This window comes from Rutilus rutilus (assembly GCF_951802725.1).
Source record: "Rutilus rutilus genome assembly, chromosome: 12".
In the NCBI taxonomy this organism is placed as follows: Eukaryota; Metazoa; Chordata; class Actinopteri; order Cypriniformes; family Leuciscidae; genus Rutilus; species Rutilus rutilus.
Window position 1 is genome coordinate 9804061 of NC_140217.1, and position 22423 is coordinate 9826483.

Genomic DNA, 22423 nt, shown 5'->3' on the forward strand with positions numbered 1-22423 from the left:
CCTCATGCTGCCATTCTAAAACATAATTAACCTCTGATACCCATTCTGTTGTCTGCGATCCCTGTGAATGACTTTAAAATTGAACTGTATATATGTCCCTAATCTAATAGAGACATGATCAGGCTAAATGCAGCCATTCTTTTTAAATGGACACAATCACTGTCACACAGAGACGGGGTGAATCTTTTTTCATGTTTTTGAGTTTATGGTTGAAACTGAGGACGAAGGAGAGAGAGAGAGAGAGAGGGGGAATAGCGTTTAGCTCAGGCCCAAGAGTAGATAAGCAGCATCCAGGGAATTGGTCTGTAAACATTGCCAGTGATTGACACGACACCCCAGCCTGTGGGAAACTTTACATTTTATTATCGGTCTGTAAAACTGCATTTTACAGATCCATATACTGCTTTAGCGGTGTGTGCGGGAGGTATATGGGTCGAGGGTGGTGCACTTGAAGACTGTTTTGATCGGTCCTCACTAAATATCCACCCAATTTCCACAGGTCCGAGGGAGCTTTGAAGAAAATTGAGCAGATTTGCGATGAAGAACCCCTCTGGAGGAATTTGAGAGTGTTTGAGGATTAGGTTTTTATTCTCAGCATAAGGCCCGGTTGAAGAATATCTGATGCCTCAGGAGGTGAAGCTCAGCCTAGCATTCCAGTAAATAGAGATTCTGGAGATAAAGAGTTGAACTGACAAGCTTATGGACTTGGACAAAGTGAGCTGGCATACAGTTGAGCTTTTATGCAAAGCAAATAATATTCTGAAATGTAGGGAGGAAAGGAAAGTTTACATCCTCTCACGTGTTAACGCAGAATCAGTCTTAGAATCGAAGCGTAAAAGAGCAAAGTCTGTTCACAATGAGGAATGCACACATATGACTCTTTGAGAAAAATAAATAAAAATGTCATTATGATTTCAAAGGTTTTAAGTTCATGTTGGCCTACTCAGTGATGAGCTCAAAATAATTACTGTAATATGTGAAGATACCGGCGGCACCCATTTAAAATTAAGCCACGGTTGACATCTAGTGGTAATCAAGATTGTTGCACCTTTAATTTTCTGCTGTGGCCAAAAGGTGTCGCTAGATGGCAATGTGAAGCTGCCAATTTTTTTTAATATATTCTGATTCTTCAGAATCAGTGGAGGGCCAGTCGTTTTGAGCAATGTAAAAAGGAAAATACTAGCCTAAATAAAATGTAAATCAAATAGATTTGCATTGAAAACAATGCATAATCACAACAACACTAAAAAATAAATAAAAACAGCAGTTAAAAATTATTTAAAAAGTGAAGGGAACCTACCTGACATCATAATCTAAACTGGAAAAAAAAAAAAACAAGGAATGAATGAGGATGAATTTCAATACAGTGCTGATTGCATGCACTCTTCACTCCTCCCCTTTGTTGCCGGGGGCGGGGCCTCACGCGGCCGGATCCGCCCTGATGTCCAGATGACAGCACGGACAAGATGGCGGCCAGCTGGGAAGTGAAGTGAGGATGTCAACATCATTTCTTCAGTTCAAACAAGTCGGGATTTTCACCACCCATCCCCTCGATCAGTCAGCGATATAGTTCATGTTCCGTGCATCTGGTTTAGGAGCCGAAACCGGGGCATTTTTACGGAAACGCGCGCATGTTTTTGCGCTATGTTTTGGAAATCCGTTTGCGCAAAGAGGACCATCAACTCTTGACGAGCGTTCTGGCCTGCATGAACCTCCAAAACCCACTCCAGGAGGCATCAAAAGAACGTTTCAACATCACATCGCACGCCACATCGACTGAAAGTCCCCGATCAGTCCGATCAACGCTGGTTTGTTTGCGGTGATTTCCGCGATGAAGAGCAGCAGTTCTCATTAAAGCTGCGGAAGTGGAGGAGAGGTTTTCACGCCAGTCATCTTTCAAATGCACTTTCTGTCCACCCGTGGATGCTCTTTACTCCATTACCCAGCTGTTAAATATCTAAGACCGCATTAAAACTCTGGCGAACGGGATCCAGGGGTGCATTAGCAGTATTTTGTCCGGAAACAGTGTTTTTTTGCTGACTTGTTGGCCAGTTTTAGTGTTTAAAGTGACGCCATGGCTCATTCTCCAGTGCAGGGCAGTCTGCCTGGGATGCAGGTAAGATACACACAGCATTGGTTATAGTTTTCTTTAGGCTGTATAAAAGGTTTGAAACCACGTAGGTGTGTTTCCCCTCACTTTCATCCGAGTAAGAGTTTCTATTCGCTGATAAGTTGATGAAGAACACAAATCTGACTGCCTCTTTGTGCTAAATAGTGTTGAGCCTAAACTTGTGTTATGCAATTTGTGTGTGTGTTTTCTATGAATGAAGTCGTCTCATTGATTTGTGCATGCAAGATTAGGTGATAGGGTGGCCAGGCCACTCATGTAGTGGTTCAGATGTTTTCAATCAATGCCACAGTTCCCCAAATGTGATCATCAATGAGGGACCCCATCCTAAAATTTAAAAGGCATAATCAAATCGATTAATCGCTTTTAACATAAAAGTTTGTTTATATATTATGTGGCATGTGTATGCATATAGGTGTGTGCATATAATGTTTGTGTTATATATTTATATATGTGTGTGTGTGTGTGTGTATGTGTATATATATATATATATATATATATTTTTTTTTTTACATACACACACACAGACATGCACACACACATACTATATATATATATATATATATATATATATATATATATATATATATATATATGTATATATATGTATGTATATATACATACACTTATACATACACTCATATATTAGGCTATACAAACACTTTATACAAACATTTATGTTAGATGTGATTAATCCCGATTAATCGATTTGAGAGCACTATATATATCTATATATATATATATATGGATGCTGTACTGTTATTATTTGTTATTTATATTTATCTAACCCCTTTGGGGTTTAAAAACCCCTGTAGTAGTTGGCTGGAGGTGGCCTGATTAGGTTTGGTTTACTATATTTCAGATATTTATGAAAAAGCACAACAACTGTGATGCTTAATAGAAGAGGCTTTGAGTCCTTCATCATCAACTAAGCTTGGATGACAACAATTTAGAAAGCATCTCCATTAAATATTAAAATGTTGATGCTCTAATCATCTAGAGAGCATTAGCACCATCATAACCTTTCTGGGACATCCTTTATGAAACTGACTTGAGCCAAGATCATGTATGAAGTGGGACAGTGAAGAACCCTTTTCAGAGTAGTTTTGTTCTTCTGACCACAAAGATCCAAGAAAGAAAGGAAAACGTGAAGTGGAAGGGTAGAAACAAAAGGAAAGAGGGCGATGAGGGATGGAGAAATGTCTCCAGAGAGTAACCGTCATAACTGGGTCACTTGGTTGGGTCTCTATTCATGCTGGGCCATATGACTGGTCTGCCCTCAGGACGGGAGCGCAATCTGCCATCCCAAGTATAGTTGAAATGGCTTATCGTTCATTTAGGTTGAAGATGCAAGAAGCCATTGTTGCCTGAGAACCTCCTCCTTTTTAAGGAGACCCTCAAAACCAAAGAGTCAGTTTGTGAATCGGAAACCTGAAATTTTGTAGGAGGTCACAGACTGCCACAGGGAGGGCTACAACTCAACAAATCTGAAAGCATAGTGATGGAATAGGCGTTCATTATCCAGTATTTCTTAATGGGTCACAGAGGAATTGTGGTGGTGATCCATTAGGAACATTTCTGACTCCTGCATGCTCTCACCTGACAGTAACACACCTCATATGGAGTTTCCAGCTCCCTAAAACACAAACACAGATGGGAGCCAAGGGATGACGTGGCCTTCTAAAAGAATTTGCTGGCTGTTACACCTGTCAGCGTGTATCGGGATCAGGATTACGGAGATCAGCTGGGAGTGTAGGCGAGCAATCAGCATTAGGGCTGAATCAGGGAGCAAAGCCTTCATCATCTCCATGATGGGATGTGTAGATGACAGCTAATGAATCTCTGAGTGATGCATTAAAGGGCTCTTCTGTGGGTCTGTGTGCGCTTTGTGGAAAGATGTGCGAAAATGATCTGTGTCTGAGAAAATCAATTTGTGTGTGTCCAAGGTTTTTGTTCATAGGATGGCATCAGTAGTTGACAGAGCACAGATTGGCAATCGTTCTCCAAGATGCTTGTCAAAATGCGTCATTTATCGCAGGGACTACTGTTCACTGGCCTCTTCTTCTCTTTCATTGTGCTGGAATTGGTTGATCTGTGTTGTATAAAATTGTGGTTCTCAGCTGGTGGGTTGCAGCAGGTTTGTTCTGACAGGTTCAAACGCTGACAAATGTGTATGAAAAAAAACAGCAAAAAGAAAAAGGCATAGCCATGTGTCCAATTAAAATCTGTGGCATTTTGTTGTAAATTCCCTTGGTAGAATCTAGCCAAATTAGGTAGATCCAAACAAGGACAGGTTGTCTTATCTACAAAAATAATGAATAAAATTATCGTTCAAAAGTCAGTATGTTTTTTGAAGAAGTCTGTTATGCTCACCAAGACTGCATTTATTTGTTAAAAGATACAGTAAAAACTGTAATATTGTAAAATATGATTGCAATTTTTAATAACTGTTTTCAGTTTTAATATATATTAAAATGTAATTTATTCCTGTAATGGCAAAGCTGAATTTTCAGCATCACTCCAGTCTTCAGTGTCATCATCCTTCAGAAATTATTCTAATATGCTGATTTGATGCTCAAAAATCACTTCTTATAATCATCAATGATGAAAACAGTTGTGCTGCTTAATATTTGTGTGGAAACCGTGATACATACTGTATATATTTTCAGGATTCTTTGATTAATGGAAAGCTCAAAAGAACAGCATTTATTTTTAAATCATATCTTTTGTAACACCATAAATGTCTTTATTGTAACCTTTGATCAATTTAATATGCCCTTGCTGAACAAAAGTATTAATGTCTTTCCAAAGAAAAAAAAAAAACACTTTTGAATGATGAATATGGGTTTAATAATAATAAATAAGCATAGAAATTCAAGATATATTTAGAAACGGCATTGTCAATTTACCTACCCAACTTATGTTGTGTTGATAATTTGACATCTTATTGGGAATTAGCCTATTTAATATTTGATTTTAAGGACACTATTTGGCACTGTATTGAGTCAAGATGTAAAATTTGGTCCTGTAGCGAAACCACTTAAATCTCATTTAAACCAATGTTGAATTGGAAAATGAAATGAATTGGAAAACACATCTTCAGTCACTTTAAACCTTTGCTAGAGGTAATCAGTGCATTCAGCCTTCTATCACATCACGGTAAAGATTTCCCTAAACAGATTTCCTTGATAATTCACGGTACCCTGAGGTATGAGGCATCAGAATAATGTCCTGTAGGCTGTGGGCACAATCTGCTGCCTTTCATCTTGTGTGTTTGGAGCACTAATGCTGTGGAAGATTGGCTCTGTCGTCATCCATTTAACTGGATTTCACACTTTTATGAGGTCCCCATGAAATCCTGCATGCGTGCACCTCCCGCAGCGCCTCTGATACTGCGCTGGACAAGCTGTTCTGCTGTTGTGTTCTGTGGCGTTCGGTAGGTTTAGAGCTTATGTTAGCGAAAAAAAGATTTGGAGGATTTTAAGGTCGTGAATTTTTGCGAGCTCAGAGGATGTGCACGGCAGCAGTTCAGGATTGTCTTAAATTCAGGTCACATCGACGGGTAGTCTAGCATGGTTTATTTCGTTTTGTATTTGAATGATCTTGATGAAGCTGTGGTGATGTTTGGAACAGGTTTTGGAGGCTTAAGTTAGCGTGCAAGAGTGCAAAAATGGTCTGAGGTAAACAGGGTTCCTCTGCTAGTTCTGTTGTTATTTATTCAAGTGCTGCTGAGTTTAACCACAGTGGACTCTGGAGCGAGCTGCCTAATGCTAATAATGTCGCCGCTGTTTGTAGCTCTCTCTGTGTTTCCTTTAAGAAGGCCTCAGGGGTCTGAGATGTTCAGGGTCATGGCTGAGACCTCAGGGAACTTTGGTCCCAACCAGATGTGTTTTAGTTCTCAAACATACTCCGGTCTTGCTTCATAGCATTTCAAAGTCAAACCAAACTCTGTGTTAAGAGCCCATATTAAAGGGTTAGTTCACCCAAAAAAGGACATTTCTGTCATTACTCACCCTCATGTCGTTCCAAACCCGTAAGACTTTTGTTCATCTTTGGAACACAAATGAAGAACTTTTTGATGAAATCTGAGAGGTTTCTGACCCCCCATATACTTTGAGCGGTTTAGTGCAAATTTTCTGAAGGGACTCGATCGCTTTATATGATGAACAGATTGAATTTAGGCTTTTATTCACATATAAACATTAATCAACTCACACTTCAGTTACGATAAATAGAAGCTCCAGCATGTTCGCTTGACGTGCGAGAACCAATGAGGTTTATTCTCGCGTGTTACGCAGCACGTTTAAGCTTCAGCAAGAGGTGTCTCGTGCGTCAAGCAGGTTCGATTGAGCTTTTGTTTATGTTCGCTGATCAATGTTTAAATGTGAATGAAATTTTTCCTAAATTCAATCTGTTCTTCATATAAAGCGATCAAGTCTATGGAGAGACAGAAAGCTCTCAGATTTAATCAAAAAGATCGTAATTTGTGTTGCGAAGATGAATGAAAGTCTTACGGGTTTGAAACGATATGTGGGTGAGTAATTTAATGACACAATTTTCTTTTTTGGGTGAACTATCCCTTTAAGACCACTCAGAAGTCGCATTGCAGTATGTTTAACAATTACCATTTCAGTGATGCATTGAGATAATTTTAGGTAATGATTGTCCTCTTGTTACTTGGATTGGTGAAGAAGAATAGTAAACACTACCTACTTTCATAATTTAAAAGTAGTGTGCCCCCTTTATGTAATTTTGTCTCTTACTAGGCCCAGTACTCTTTTCTGTGTGGAATTCTTGCCCTAAAACATCACATGTGATTTAACAGTACTTTATCAATTTATTAATTGTTTAATTAGGCAAAACAAAGTGAAACAAAGTCTTTGTTCCTTTTCTTTACAGAATTTAAAAGCAGATCCTGAGGAGTTGTTCACCAAGCTTGAGAGAATCGGTAAGGGTTCGTTCGGAGAGGTGTTCAAGGGCATCGACAATCGCACGCAGAAAGTGGTGGCCATCAAGATCATCGATCTGGAAGAGGCTGAAGATGAGATCGAAGACATTCAGCAGGAAATCACAGTGTTGAGCCAGTGCGACAGTCCCTTTGTCACCAAATACTACGGTTCCTACTTAAAGGTGAGTAGCCCTGCATATGTGACAAGGCGCTCTGAGGTCAGGCCATATGACTTCAGGTATGTGAACCATGATGAAACGGCTCAAAGCCAGACACAGTGAAATCTTCTGCATTAATTGAATTCTACTTGGTCTGGACCACAGGGCTTTATTCAGGTCTCGAGCCTTTTTATGTCTTTGAAAACAATTAACAGCTCTGTTCGCCAAAGTAGGATTATAGGGTTAGTTCACTCGAAATTGAAAATTCTGTCATCTGTTACTCACCCTCATGTCTTTCCAAACCCAGAAGTCTTCTGTTCATCTTTAAAACGCAAATTTAGATATTTTAATGAAACCGAAGAGAATGAATGTTCCACCAAAACGTTACCATCGTAAAAGAAATCCGTGTGAATCAAGCAGTTTAATCCAAGTCTTCTGAGGAGACACGATCGCTTTATGATGAACAGATTTAATTCAGGCTTTTATTCACATATAAACATTGATCAACTCACATAAAAAGAGCACATCAAATTTGGTTGACGCAAGCTTTAATGTGCTTGCTTGATGCAAGACACATCAGGCAAGTATAGTTGAGCTGCTCTTTAACATATATGATGTGAGAGAGCAACTGATGACAGAATTTTCATTTTTGGGTGAACTATTCAGCTTTTACCTGTGATGTTAACGCCCCATTACTTTGTAAGAAAACACGGCTACATCATACTCAAGTAGTCGTTTTAATATTCTAATTCGGTACTGAAGAATGATTTTTAGTTATCTTACCACAGTTGAAAACAACTGTGCTACTTAATGAAGTGTGGAATTTGCAACACAATGTCTTTTTTCTGTTGCTGAAGTGATGCCAGTACACTGACATTTCTATAGTCCAATTTTGGCTTCAAAGAAACGGCTTCCTCTAGAAACTCATCAGTCTATTGTTCTTTTGAGAGATGAAGGCTATTCCATCTGTGAGTGTACAATACCGTCTTGAGTCGAGCGCATACTGGATTTAAACAGGAAAGAGAGAAGAGGACAACAGAGTGTCTAGTCTGAGAAACAGACACCCCTCAGGTCCTCAACTGGCAGCTTTGTTCAATAGTATATGCCAAACACCAGTTTCGTCTGAAACGGCGAAAAGCAGACTTGGTTGTGGGCCTTGTTGGCAGAACTTCAAAGAAAAAGCTTCATCTGAAATTAGCGAATTAGAAAAAGTGGTAGAATGAGCAACTTGGAGACAGGGCAGTAAATGATTAGACAAGAGTGTTATGGATTGCTGAATCTAGGTTTAAAGTAAAAGGAACAATTTGACAGTAAGATCTGTGAGAAGTTCTAGATATAAAAAAAGGTCAGTTTATTAAGAAACTCACGCCCCAGGGTCCATTGTTCACTCTAATATTATGAATAAAAGTGTCTTTCAAAAACATTAATATTTCTTAATTTCAATATTTTAAATGATATATTTGACTAAAGCTGAGCATCTATTACATCTCTTTTACAAATGAGCTATTGTACATTTATTCAAGTTACTTTACTTCCTGAGCAAAAGCGCCTGAACCGAGTCCGAGCAGCTTTCACATTCATGCGAATCGCGCCACAGTTCAATGCAGCCGTACTCAGACCACCTCCTACAGGTAGTCCCTGGTTCGGTACCCCCTCATGACAGCTTTTACATTACCAAATTTTCATGTGAACCGTGCCTCTTTTTTAAAACTAAGCTGGCTGTGTGAAATCACATGCAAGTAAGGGGTGTCCAAACTCGGTCCTGAAGGGCCACTGTCCTGAGGAGTTTAGCTCCAACTTGCCTCAACACACCAGCCTGGAAGGTTCTAGTATGCCTTGTAAGACCTTGATCAGCTGCTGAACTCTACTGGACAGTGGCCCTCCAGGAGTGGGATTGGACACCCCTGGCCTAAGTCCCCCAACTCACTCAATGAACTGGCAGATATCATTACTTTCAGTGACGTTCGTCTTGAAATGAAATAAAGCAAGTTTTCTTGTATTTGGCCCAGGTATAGTTTGCTGAGTTGAGATGCATAAGTCCGCACAGACACAAATCATTTGTCATGAACGCTTTGGGGTTTAAGGTTCATACGTTATTTAAATTTCTTTACCGACATGTTCATATTCCAACATGTACTTAAAAGCACATTTCTTTGTACCATTTTACTACTGCTAGTTTGAAAAAATGGCAACTCTTTATGAAGATTGATGCACAATGTTTGTAAAGTCTTTAGGTTTGCTTTTATTAGTAGTTCATGTTCAAATTTATGAGAAGCTGATGACATTTTGTTCCACAGTGTACCTTAGATTGCGGCTCTCTTTTGATAGGATTGAGCTTGGCAAATGTTGAATGTAAAGCTGTTAGAAAGTAATAACCGTCATACCACATTTCTGTGCACGTTTTTCGGTTGATGTAGAATTGAGGCAGATCAATATGACACAGCTCACACAGATGACCTTAGTTATTACTATTTGGCGTGCTTTCAGATGGCAATCCGCTTCCCACTGTGAAGTGTAAAACTAACTTGTGTGGGTGTTCTTTAAATCAGCCTTGCAACCATTTCAGGCTTTGTCTCACTCTCTCTCCTCAACCACTGCATGCTCTGTTATGTTCATAATCTTTGATGCCCCATTTATAGCTGTGATTGTCAACATTAAACTTGTTCGTCACATTCAAGTGCTTTGTTGTCGGAAAGAACGCAATCGTGTAGGACACCAGGTTTATTCTATCTTATTAAGTGGGAAAATGTTATTAAAGCCAAAATGATATTTAGCATCCCATTCATTGACAAACATATAAACATTCTCCACGCTATCTATAGTCAGCTTGCTGACGATTCTGAAATTTCAGTCAAATACAGGCTATTTCGCTGTGTAAAAATGATTATTAAAATTTGTAAATATGCACTACTTTAATGACAAGACAAGGTGATGTAGCTGTAGTGGAAAAAAACTAATAAAGAATACCAGTCACAGCAGCAATGGTTCTCCCCTCCCCCATGTTTAATTCTCATTATCCCAGAGCTTCTCAGTGGTATTTACGACTTGAGAGGGCGTTCATGTTAAAATTTTAACTAGGAAACTCGTATTTGCGATAATTCCAATAGCTCGTGAAGGCAGCATTAGCCCCAGTGCGAAAAAAATATGGGCGTTCACTTCATGATCAAGTTAAAAGGAACAGGGAAGTGCTTTAAAGTCACACTTCTTTCTGTTGTGCGTTTAAAGCTGCTAGCCTAAAAGAGAGAGAAACACAGACAGCAGCTGTAATTTCAGCCTGAGGGAATATACAACATGTATTTTTGGAAGAGAGAAACAGCCCGTAGTATCGGTTATTACTTTGAAGATCTGTAACGATGAACAGGAAGTGAAATAACTGGTTCAAGCATGGCACTGTGTTTAAATAACTATATTTTAAACTAGATTGTTACATTGTCCTGCCTGTACAAAACTCACTGTTAATTAAGTCACTCAGTGTTTGGTAGTCCATTGCTAAGTTGTTTTCTGAGTGGTTTAGGATGTTGCCAAGGTATCCTGGGTGATTTCTTAGATGTTTTGTGTGGTTGCTAGGTGTATTTTTACTGTCCCATGTGAAAAGAGCTCATTCTCAAGACTTTTTTTTCTCCTAAAAGTGTGGTCACATTAGAGAAAGTTTTCGGCCAAAATCCATTGTCTATTGTCAAATAGTCGGTAGTGAAGTGATGTATGAACTATAAAGGAAAGCTCACGCAGAAGCCACTTTTAAATCATCAGCTTTTTGATGGTCCACACATGTCACATCTGCGTGACCAAATTGAACCCGTTGCGAAATCGGCTGTGAGGAAATCTTTCGCCCTCACATTAAAATTCTAGATCGTGTGAATTTCAAGCTACTGGATTTGATCATGAAACAAGCACTTTAAAACTTCTTGTTCACATAGCAAGTTATTTGTGGCTAGATATGATTTTATTTGTTTTATGCTGTTGTTTTTGCACATCCACATATCGTAACAAGCCATCATAGAACAAAGTATGAACAGAACATTTAAAAGCTTGATTGTTTAGAGTAAGTGAGGAAAAAATGGATTTAAAGCTACCTACAAAGATGATGTATATGGCTTGGATCCCTCCTTAACAGCAATATTATGAGATTTGTTGCTTTTTTTTATTTTTTTTTATCCACGTAGTGAAAACCATAAGATGGACCACTTAGATAAGTGACAGCACTCCTTTCCTCAACAGTGCTTGCAAAATATGCACCAAATTTAGCATTTACCAAAAAAAAAATTCTCAGTAAGATATTTGTGCACTAATTTTTGGCTCACCGTGCCAGCGCTTCAGTGCACTGATGACTGTAAATTAAAGAATGAGAGAACACACAGAACTTTGTGGCTGTGCTGTGGTGAACCATTAGGTGCAAGAAATTAATTGTTCACTTTTAAGAGGCGCTCTGCGTGCTTCTTCATTTTCAGAGTCTACACACACACACACACACACAGAGAGAGAGGCTCATGCTCTCTCACTCTTTAAGCTCATCATGTGAGGTGGGAGGTATGTAACCCAATTTTCACTCTTCCCTCTCTCTCAGTCTAGCTAATCCCAAATTAAAGGAGAGATTAGGATTACACATCTACCCTCTCTCTAGCAAATGCACAGACTCCTCCCCAGACTTGTTGTTTGTTTGGGAGTTGATGGATTTTTCTCACATTTCGGTGCCCAATTTCACTAATTACTCTCTCCATCTCTTTCTCTTGCTGTAGGACACAAAATTATGGATCATTATGGAGTATTTAGGCGGTGGATCTGCCCTGGATTTGGTATGATATATAACTTTTTTCCTTAAACCTTATAGAGCCTAATGCAACTTTGTTTTATAATGTCTTATCCTTGATTTTCCACTAAAATATGTGTCCACTTGAAGTCTTAAACATATATACACCCATGTTTTTTTGTTGTCATGGTCGACTAGGCTTGTGTTTGATCATTCTTCTCTTTCAGCTGGAGCCTGGTGCCCTGGACGAAACGCAGATCGCCACTATCCTGAGAGAGATCTTGAAAGGCCTGGAGTATCTACACTCTGAGAAGAAGATCCACAGAGACATCAAAGGTATGGATGTACGAATCGAAGTCATCTTGACCTTAGACGGCATGACCATATTATGCATATTGCAAAGAAAAATGAAAGAGCGGGGGAAAATTTCAAGTTCAGATCTCCTTTGCAACTTCAGGATACACTGTTTTTATCAGTCCACCAGGACAGTTTCATTTATAAAGTACCAAGTTTCTTCGCAAAAAAAAATTCTGAGTTTACAAGGTACACAGCATAAGTATTAGCAAGTATACATTATCATAATTTTACGGCTTCATGTTTACGTTTTTTTTGCATATTGTTGCAGTCAAAAACACGAAAATTCAGTACAGTATTTGTATTTGCGATTTTGTCTGTTTAGACTAATGCATAAAAAGCGACAGATGGTCTAAATAAAAATGCAAATTCATTATTTAACAGTAGGTGGCGCTTATGGGAAAGCAGAAATACAGCGAATATCCCTTTTAGTCCGGTACACAAGGCACTGCCAAACTTCCTGTTTCTGACACCCGCTTGTCACAGAGAAGAAAGGAAGTCAAACAGTGTTTACTTGTTTTCAAACTGCAGATTTTTTTAATTTGCTATGGTGTTTATCAGATAGCACAAAATACAAGAGTACAGAGACAAGGGAGTCAGTTCTGGATTCTTCCTCTGCTGTTCACTGTCGCTTGGCAAAATACTCTTTTCATGAGCACAAGCAATTTGTGGTTTTATGTAACAGTGGCGTTTTCTTTGCATTGCAATGGAAAGTATTAGAAAATCTCTCTGTAAAAAAACAACAACACAGAAACGGTCACATTTACAACATGCGAATGTTTGCGTTGGTCTTGTTAACAGATGCTCATTCAAATTAAAATGTTACCGCACCAAATTTTCACCTCAAATATTTGTCTTGGTGTGAACAGGCGTACAGGCCTTTATTGTTTTTCAATCTGTTAAAGTCCCCCTGTGGTGAAAATCAAGCTTTTAATGTTGTTTGTGTCTATGTGGTGTTTTTAATATGCTTTAAGACAAACCATGTGCCAATTCATAAGTCAACACCATTGCTGAGTATTTTCTTCTTAAAACTGCAACCAAAGACAGTCTCAAAAACGCGGTTTGAAATCACTGGTGTTTCTGACGTCACAAACTACCTTGTAACCAATCATGTCAACGTGTGATCTCGCGTATACTAAATGAGGCAAGGGTGTAGAGTTACATTACATTCAAGCCATTTTTTTTTTTACATGTGAATTTTTTTGGTGATCAAAGATGAGTTTTAAGGGATACAATTATTGACTACAGGGGTCTTTAAATGTTTGAAGCACTTGTGCATATCAGAGATTTTCAAATGTCTTGATTATCACCCATATTTTTATTTACTATTAAAATATTTACTTTTAAGTGGACAGCATATCATGAAGTTTTAGCTCAAAATACCCCACAGATATTTTTATATAGCATGTTAAAATTGTCACTTTTTGAGGGTGAGCAAAAACGCACCGTTTTTGTGTCTGTTCCTTTAAATGCAAACGAGCTGCTGCTCCCGGCACAGAAGGCGGAGCTTGAAGAGCTTGTGTCCTTTTACCTCACACAGACGTGCACTGAAAATTTCAAAAACTTTTAGCCTTTTATGTTCAAGCTGGAGTCAGACAATGATGGAGAAACTCAAGAAGAAGTGACAACATGTAGAAGCAACAGGACATTTCTGAATGGTAGTTATCTTCTAGTCATTGATTAGCATATTCTGTCATGATAATCTATAAATCACGTTCCCGGGGGCGGGGTTTATGTAAATTTTAGGGTTGGTGATGTCACTAACCCGGAAGGAATGTTGTGTAGTCCCTACCAGCCGTTTGTTGTAGTCCTTTTCTTTAAAAGCAAAAATCTCCCTTTGCTTTGAACTTTGAGCATTGTAACTTTGCAGATTTCAAACAGCAACATTACACACTAACTAAAGTAAAAAAAGTCATCTTCATATCATATTCATCATAAATCATATTCAACCACCCCTTTAACTTAAACTAGTGCTGGCAATTCAATAATCACATTTAATTTTTGAAATGGTAATATCAAATTTGGTTAGTGTGAGAAAAAAAAGAAGAACGTTTTTATATATTCCATTAATGTCTTTATCAGTATATTAAAATAATAATAAAAAGTAAAATAAAATAATGCTCTAAAAATGCATTTCTCTGCATTTTCCCTAGCACCCCTTTGACCCCAGTTTGAACCCCTGACATAGATAACGTATCTCACTGTTTGTTGGTACACTCTAGCTAACACACACTTTCCCTCCTTCCCTTCTTTGTTTCTTTCAGCTGCAAATGTATTGTTGTCGGAGCAAGGGGAGGTGAAGCTGGCAGATTTCGGTGTGGCCGGTCAGCTCACAGACACACAGATCAAGCGTAACACATTTGTGGGAACGCCCTTCTGGATGGCACCAGAGGTCATTAAACAGTCTGCCTATGACTCAAAGGTGAGGGTCGCTGTAGACAATTCAAGGGAGAATTGGTAGCTGGAAATCAGTCATTGCCTCAGACGTCTGGTTCTGTATTTGGTGTTGATTTGTAATGTCTTGTTCGTTTTTTCCGTATGATTCATTCTGTGTTTTTCCAGGCTGATATTTGGTCGTTGGGCATAACAGCGATTGAGCTGGCGAAAGGAGAGCCGCCCCACTCCGATCTGCACCCCATGAAGGTGCTGTTCCTCATTCCAAAGAACAACCCCCCTACACTGGAGGGCAACTACTGCAAACCTCTGAAAGAGTTTATCGAGGCCTGTCTAAACAAAGAGCCCAGTTTTGTGAGTATCATAGGGGATTCCCAGAGGTCATTTCCTCCTGTCCGGTTCACTGATCCTTCTGGCAAAACAGCGTATTCTATTTCTGCTAGTCCGGTCATGATCTTTTTGTGGTTATCAAGTCATGTACTATAATTGTACCTGCATCAACATTGAAGTTTAATTTCAAAGGACTCATCTCACTCTTTTTTTTTTTTTTTTTTTTTGTCTTCATCTCAGAGACCGACAGCCAAAGAGTTGCTGAAACACAAGCTAATTGTGCGCTATGCAAAGAAAACATCCTATCTGACGGAGCTCATCGACAAATACAAGCGCTGGAAGGCCGAACAGTCCCGAGCAGAATCCAGCTCCGATGAGTCTGACTCGTACGACACTCAAATCACATCTAAAATGCTTTTCTTAATATGCTTAAAAATGATTATTCTGTCATCATTTACTCACCCTCGTGTCTTTTCACAATGGTATGCATTTCTTTCTTTTGTGGAACATGAAAGATATTTTGATGAACACTGGGAGCCAAATCAAATTGAATCCCAATGACTTCTATTATATGGACAAAAATCATTTCTCAAAATATGTTTTGCAACTTATGTTTTCCTCTTATGTTTCACAAAATAAAGAAATCATAGAGTTTTAGAAGGAGATGATGGTGAGTAAAGTTGACATTTCGTTTCGTTAATTCAAATATAAGAAATATTCACATTCTGTTTCATGTCAGCATCTTCAGAAATGGTTAAAATGCTGAAGTGACAGAAACATGTTCAAATGTTTTACTTTTAATTTATTAAAGCTTATTCGAGACAAACTGGTTGACCAGAGCAAATGTACATTTTCCACAGATGGTAAACAGGGTAACAATTGACCTAAAGCCTTTATGTATAATGCATTATATAGGTGTTCATGTACATTATAATGCATTATACTTTCTAAAGGTGTGTTCAATGAATAGATAATAATGTATTATAACTTATAATGCATTGTATGGTCTCACAAGTAAGTGTAAGGTGCATTACAAGGCATAATTAATGCATTAAAAATACTTTTATAATGCATTATATATATATATATATATATATGGCTTTAAGTAAAGGGTAACTGAAAACAGATTAAAACAGGCAGCATGCTTGTTAACATTGTAAATATCCCAAAAATAAATAAAAAGAATGTTAACCCAACTTAGTGTGAAATTTGGAAACTTGACTAACCAGAGTTAGTTATTAGAAGTATAAACCATGTGAAACACGGAGGAATAACTTCCACAATATTCCACTTGTGCAATCTAGATGATGTTATAGTTTTGCTCCCTTTCTTGTTTTTGGCCCTCTCCTAAAATCTTAAGCCTTTCTTATGCGTTCTATTTTATTTCCTTTTCTTTTATTCCTTTGAAATGAATCCCTCCTATTTTCTCTTTTCCACTCAGAGAACCCGATGGCCAGGCGTCTGGTGGGAAGGACTTTGGCAGTGATGACTGGATCTTCACCATTCGAGAGAAAGACCCCAAAAAGCTGCAGAACGGAGCCAGTCTAACAGCAGAAGAGGTAGGAGACAGAGCTCAAGGCCACACCTGACTTGTGTCGAGTAAACGGTTCATCTCAGTGTGTGACATGTTGTTTTCTGCTTCCACAGGAGCCCATCAAGAGGCCCCTGTCCCAGAGTCTGTCCACTGTCATCACTCCAGTCTTAACCGAGGTAGGAAGTGACATCACTGCCACAGTTGAACTGTCAGTACTAAAATCAGCCAGTATATTTGTACTTAATATAGCAGTGAGGTCACATATTGGCTATGGTTGCACTGGTCCAACCCTATTTGGGGTTGAAAACCATTTTGGGACACCAAAGTTTTTTTCTTTTCTTGTGAAAGTTTCCTTTATTCCTTATGTAGGCTCCCATTTCCCTATTTCACCAAGGTCCCCCTCACTTTGATATTTATGGCTTTGCCACTGGTATGTAAAAGATATCAGAATAAAGATTAAAAGTGCCCCTTGAATGCCTTATATCTTAAAAGCATATCTTGAAGGTGGCCGTCACTCCCTCAGGCCTCTTACTAATCAGTATGGAGCAATGAGATATTTGAGGCGGAGAGCGGAAAAAAGAGGGATGCTGGGAAAAAAGCCCAGGGACAAGTGACTGCACACTAATTTGTTCCACCCTCTTCTTCGTTCAAGGACAAATCCTTCCATTTCCTGTCATTCTCTTCATAAGAGTGCAGTGCACTGTAGTCTTAACTGGACTCTTGACTCTAAGATGATAGTCTTTAAAGTTCTCAATATTATGGAACACATCATGTGACGGTAGATGTCAAATGGTAAAGATTTTTCTATATCACAGAATATGTGCAGCACAATTTAAAACGATCAACAAATTACTCCAAACTGCATTGTGAAGCTTTGCTGAAAGGAGAGTTTTTACTTAAGATTATTCAGTTAATATTATTTACAACAATATAATAAGCTTAACTAAACCCTTATATTAACTATAGTATTATAGGCAACAAAATAAGGTCTGACTCTCATTCGTTAATATTAGTTATTGCATTTATTATCATGAACTAACCATGAGCAATGGTTCATTGTTAGTTCATGTTCGCTCATGTCCATTAAATCATATTAACAGATACAACTTTTTATTATGTATTAGTAAATGTTGATATTAACATTAGCTGAGATTAACACTGAAAAGTCTTTCTAAAGCATTTATTAGTTCATGTAATCAATATAGTTAACTAATGTTAATAAATGTAATCTTATTGTAAAGTGTTACAGTATTACATCTTAATATTTATAATAAATAATATTTATTATATTATTCAGTGTCATATTATAATATAAAATACTATTATAAGATTATCAGTTAAATGATGTATTACTACATAATATTATATAATTACATGTATATAAAGGGTGAATTCAGGGTGATTGGGATATTTGCTATATATATATGTAAATATTCATTTGCGTTATATAGTTAATTATACTTATTCAAATAGTTTGCATCCATCAAATGAAATCCAAGTAAAGTGTATATATACACTTTTTAATTTGATGATAAAAAAAGAATCCAGTTCTTTTACAAATAAATATGTATTACTGTGTGATTTCTGTAATATGTAAAACAAAATTGGTTTGAATTCCCTGCAAAAACAGCAATATTGTGATGTATACTGTTATATATAAAATGACTTGCACCTAGTTTTGTTGCCTAGTGGTCAGTGATCTGAGCTTGTAAAAGTAAAGTTATGGGTTAAGCTCTCATTACCGCTGTCACTAGCAGTTTACTCCAAGGATGCTGCTTGTATAATAAATGTGCTTTGGATAAGGCATCAGCTGCATGTATAATGATGTGTGTCCTCAGCTGAAGGAAGGAGCAGGAGAGGCTGCAGCGGCGACGGTAAAGCCTGAAGTTCTGGAACAGCTCGGGGAGGCCATTTTTCTCGCTGAGGAGGCATATCCGGGGATCTCGGATGTCATGGTCACCGAACTTGTTCAAAGGCTACAACGGTAAGGATTGCACACTTGTGACTCGCATTTTTCCCAAGGTAGTTTTCCAGTTGTAATCATTTTAGTACAATTACAAAATCACCATGACATGCTTCTACTCTAGAGCCAAAGCAACCAATCAAAATGTACCTATATTTCGTTAAGAAATGGATGAGTAGATGAAGTGAGGATGTGAGAATGAATACCAAACATTGAGAGAAAGTACACTACCATTAAAAAAAAAAGTTTTTTTGTTTTGTTTTTTTTCCATTTGAATATATTTTAAAATGTAATTATGACCGCCGCTAGCGTAGCTAGCGAAAGCGGTCATATAGGGATTGTCAAAGTTTTTTTTTTCTTTTTTTTTCCGTCACCTTACTGAATTTTTCGTCAACGATACCAGGGACACCGAAACACCGGGGAACATGAAATTTGGTGGGCATGTAGCCCCACTAGACTTCTAAGGAAAAATTTCGTTTGGTCCCCGGGGGCCACTCCCCCCCCGCGCTGGGCCCCCCCAAAACCAAAAAAATGCAGTTTTTCCTAAATAACTACCTGAACCGTGGCACCGAGGATGAAGAAATTTTTATGGTATGTTGGTCTACTAGACTTTTACGGAAAAATTCCGTTTGGTCCCCGGGGGCCACTTCCCCCCCCCGCGCTGGGGCCCCCGTAAATTTTTCGTCAACGATACCAGGGACACCGAAGCACCGGGGAACATGAAATTTGGTGGGCATGTAGCCCCACTACACTTCTACGGAAAAATTTCGTTTGGTCCCCGGGGGCCACTCCCCCTCCGCGCTGGGCCCCCCCAAACCCAAAAAAATTCAGTTTTTCCTAAATAACTACCTGAACCGTGGCACCGAGGATGAAGACATTTTTATGGTATGTTGGTCTACTAGACTTTTACGGAAAAATTTCGTTTGGTCCCCGGGGGCCACTTCCCCCCCCTGCGCTGGGGCCCCCGTAAATTTTTCGTCAACGATACCAGGGACACCGAAACACCGGGAAACATGAAATTTGGTGGGCATGTAGCCCCACTAGACTTCTACGGAAAAATTTCGTTTGGTCCCCGGGGGCCACTCCCCCCCCCCCCCCGCGCTGGGCCCCCCCAAACCCAAAAAAATTCAGTTTTTCCTAAATAACTACCTGAACCGTGGCACCGAGAATGAAGAAATTTTTATGGTATGTTGCTCTTAAGGGCCCACATCAACCTAGCCCATAATCACTCATTTTTGATTTGCGCCCCTCCCATAAAAAATGAAAATGCAATATTATTCTGCTTTAATCGCCCCTATCTTCAGTGGAGATGTTCAGAACTGCACCATATTTCATGTGTATGATTAACTTGACATCCTCTGGGGGTATCCTCTGCTAAGTTTTGTAGAATTTCATCCATGGGGGGGTATAAAATAAATTCATTTATGTGCACATTTAGTGACTGTACACTCATCGGCCTGTAGATGGTGCTGTTGAGCGAAGGGTTGCTGGTTTAGGATGATACTGTCACACACACACATGCAGGAATACAAACAAACGCAAGCATGCACACACACTGACATCCACACGCACAGACACACACCCATACACACACATACAAATCCACATGCACAGACACACACACACAAACACACACGCGCACACATGTACGCACACATACATACACGCACAGACACACACACACACACACACAGACACACACATACACAAACACACACACATACACACATACACACACACACAGACAGACATGCACATACTATTACTTTTTTTAGGTATATACATAAACACGCAATACAGCCAAATTACTCCACGTCATTTATTTTTGTGGAAAGCCAGTGCAGGCCTGAGCGGCGGTCATATTTTGTACCGCGATGCGGTACATCTAGTTTATTCCTGTGATGGCAAAGCTGGATTTTCAACATCATTCCTCCAGTCTTCAGTGTCATATGATCCTTCAGAAATCATTCTATGCTGATTTGTTGCTCAAACATTTCTTCTTATCAATGTTGAAAACTGTTGTGCTGCATAATATTTTTGTAGAAACCTTGATTATTATTATTTTTTCAACATTCTTTGACGCATAGAAAGTTCAAGAGAACAACATTTCTTTGAAATATCAAGCTTTTGTAACATTATAAGTGGCTTTACTGTCACTTTAGTGCATCCTTGCTATAGTATTAATTTATTTAAACTCCAAACTTTATATATCATGTTTTGCTTTGAAAACATATCAGCACTTTTAAGCCATCAGTTGCTTACATGGACCGCGGAACATACCAAAAGAATGCAGGGGGGAGCTAGAGAGGCATAACTAAAGTGGTTTAAAGAACTTCACACTGGATTAGAAGTGTGAAACATTTCAGAATCTTGCATTATAATTGTCCCAAATCGAGAGAGAGAGAGAGAGAGAGAGAGAGAGAGAGAGATTGATTCTCCCACGATTCTGAAAACAAAACTTTAGATAACTAAACAAAATAACATGTAATTTACTTGAGGTTCTGTCAAAATGTTCTATTTAGTACAATTCTATTTATAAAAAAAAAGATATAATCGTATATGTGTATATATACATATATATGCATGTTAAAAATGCGTTTATATCCGAACTACAAATTTTTCTTCCAATGCTTTCTGTGCTTGCATGACCACTGCTCTCTCTGGGTCAACGGCAGGTTTAAATATTCTGGTAATTTCAAAGGTTTAATAGACATAGTGGAATCATTTAGGAATAAGATGGCACGCTTTTGAATCGGGATTTTTATTTTTATGAATAACCGTGCATACGTATGGGCCTATAGCCTATGTATTTTTGTTTGTCATATTTGTACCAGACCTCCAAAGTAACCTGGGCGCCCCCACCGCTTCTGCAATCCATGGTTGCTTTGATCTAATGGCCAACTATAAAGCATCTATTGGTCAACTAGTTCATTTTTTCTTACATGCAGGTTCTCTAGGGAAAGAACATCATCCTCATCGCACCAGTGATTACTCCATTCGCCTGTCCGTCTCTCTTCAGTCCCGCCCCCCCCGGCATCAGCTCAGCGAATCCTGACACCAGCAGACTCTGTGACGTCTACCCTGGAGGACCAACTGTTCTTCACTAGCTTATCAACAGAACTTATCAAACTCCTCAAGCTTCCCCTAGTTTCACTTTTCTTTTATAATCTCCTTGAACACTCTTTGGAAGCGTGTGTGTGTGCGCGTGTATGTGTCATAGTGTGGTCGTAATGGAGGCTGCTTAAGCAATGGACAAAACGTAGATGTAACTCCTTTGGCTAAGTACAGAGTGAGATGGAGGCAGGTCGTTTTGCACTGTTGCACCCGAGCTTTTGGAAGAATGCATTAAGTGTATGCCATCACAGGGCGAGGAGACCGGTCTGTCACCGCCTCCTTCACCTGAAACAAAATACAAGATAGTGTGCATGACTCTGAACAAAATGCATGTGTGAAGACGGATGTCTGTTGGTGTGCGTGCGTGTGCGCATCCGAGCCCTGACACGAAGGAGATTGCAGTTCTCAAGCTGAAATCTCAGGTAATCTGCGAAACAAGCAGACCGGTCATCCAGGAAGACAGAGGGCGCTATGTTTGGATTTGTGTACAGATCTGTGTAAATAGTCTCAATTTTACAGACCTTTAAAAAGAGATGATGGATTTTTGCAAATGAATCACTGTGTACAGATGGCCAAGAGCTTCTGTAGATATTGTTAGAAACAAAAGAAAGGTAAATATTTAAAAAAATCAAGCTTCTGAAATGGCCATTACTGAAATGCCTTGCCTTTTTATCAAATGTACATTTTTGGGGGTGCTCTGTTAATTTTAATAAGAAATTAAAGGGTTTTACTCAAGATTTGAGATCCTACCAA

General features: G+C 38.8%; 1 protein-coding gene across 2 annotated transcripts; it reads left to right on the top strand.

The window, feature by feature from the left end:
- Window positions 1–345: 345 nt before the first annotated feature.
- On the top strand, window positions 346–22405 carry stk24b (serine/threonine kinase 24b; the record flags this gene model as incomplete). 2 transcript variants are annotated; one of them, XM_084426998.1, is made up of 11 exons in its annotated part: window positions 346–2116; window positions 7028–7258; window positions 11971–12027; window positions 12209–12317; window positions 14600–14757; window positions 14898–15083; window positions 15300–15445; window positions 16501–16618; window positions 16707–16769; window positions 18432–18577; window positions 21505–22405. In XM_084426998.1, exons 1-11 carry the CDS (start codon window positions 2075–2077, stop codon window positions 21542–21544), a joined length of 1296 nt encoding a protein of 431 aa, XP_084283124.1. In that variant the 5' UTR covers window positions 346–2074. The 2 variants fall into 2 exon arrangements, with proteins under 2 accessions (XP_084283124.1, XP_084283125.1); XM_084426999.1 differs by lacking the exon at window positions 21505–22405 and having other exon boundaries at window positions 18432–18581.
- Window positions 22406–22423: the final 18 nt, after the last annotated feature.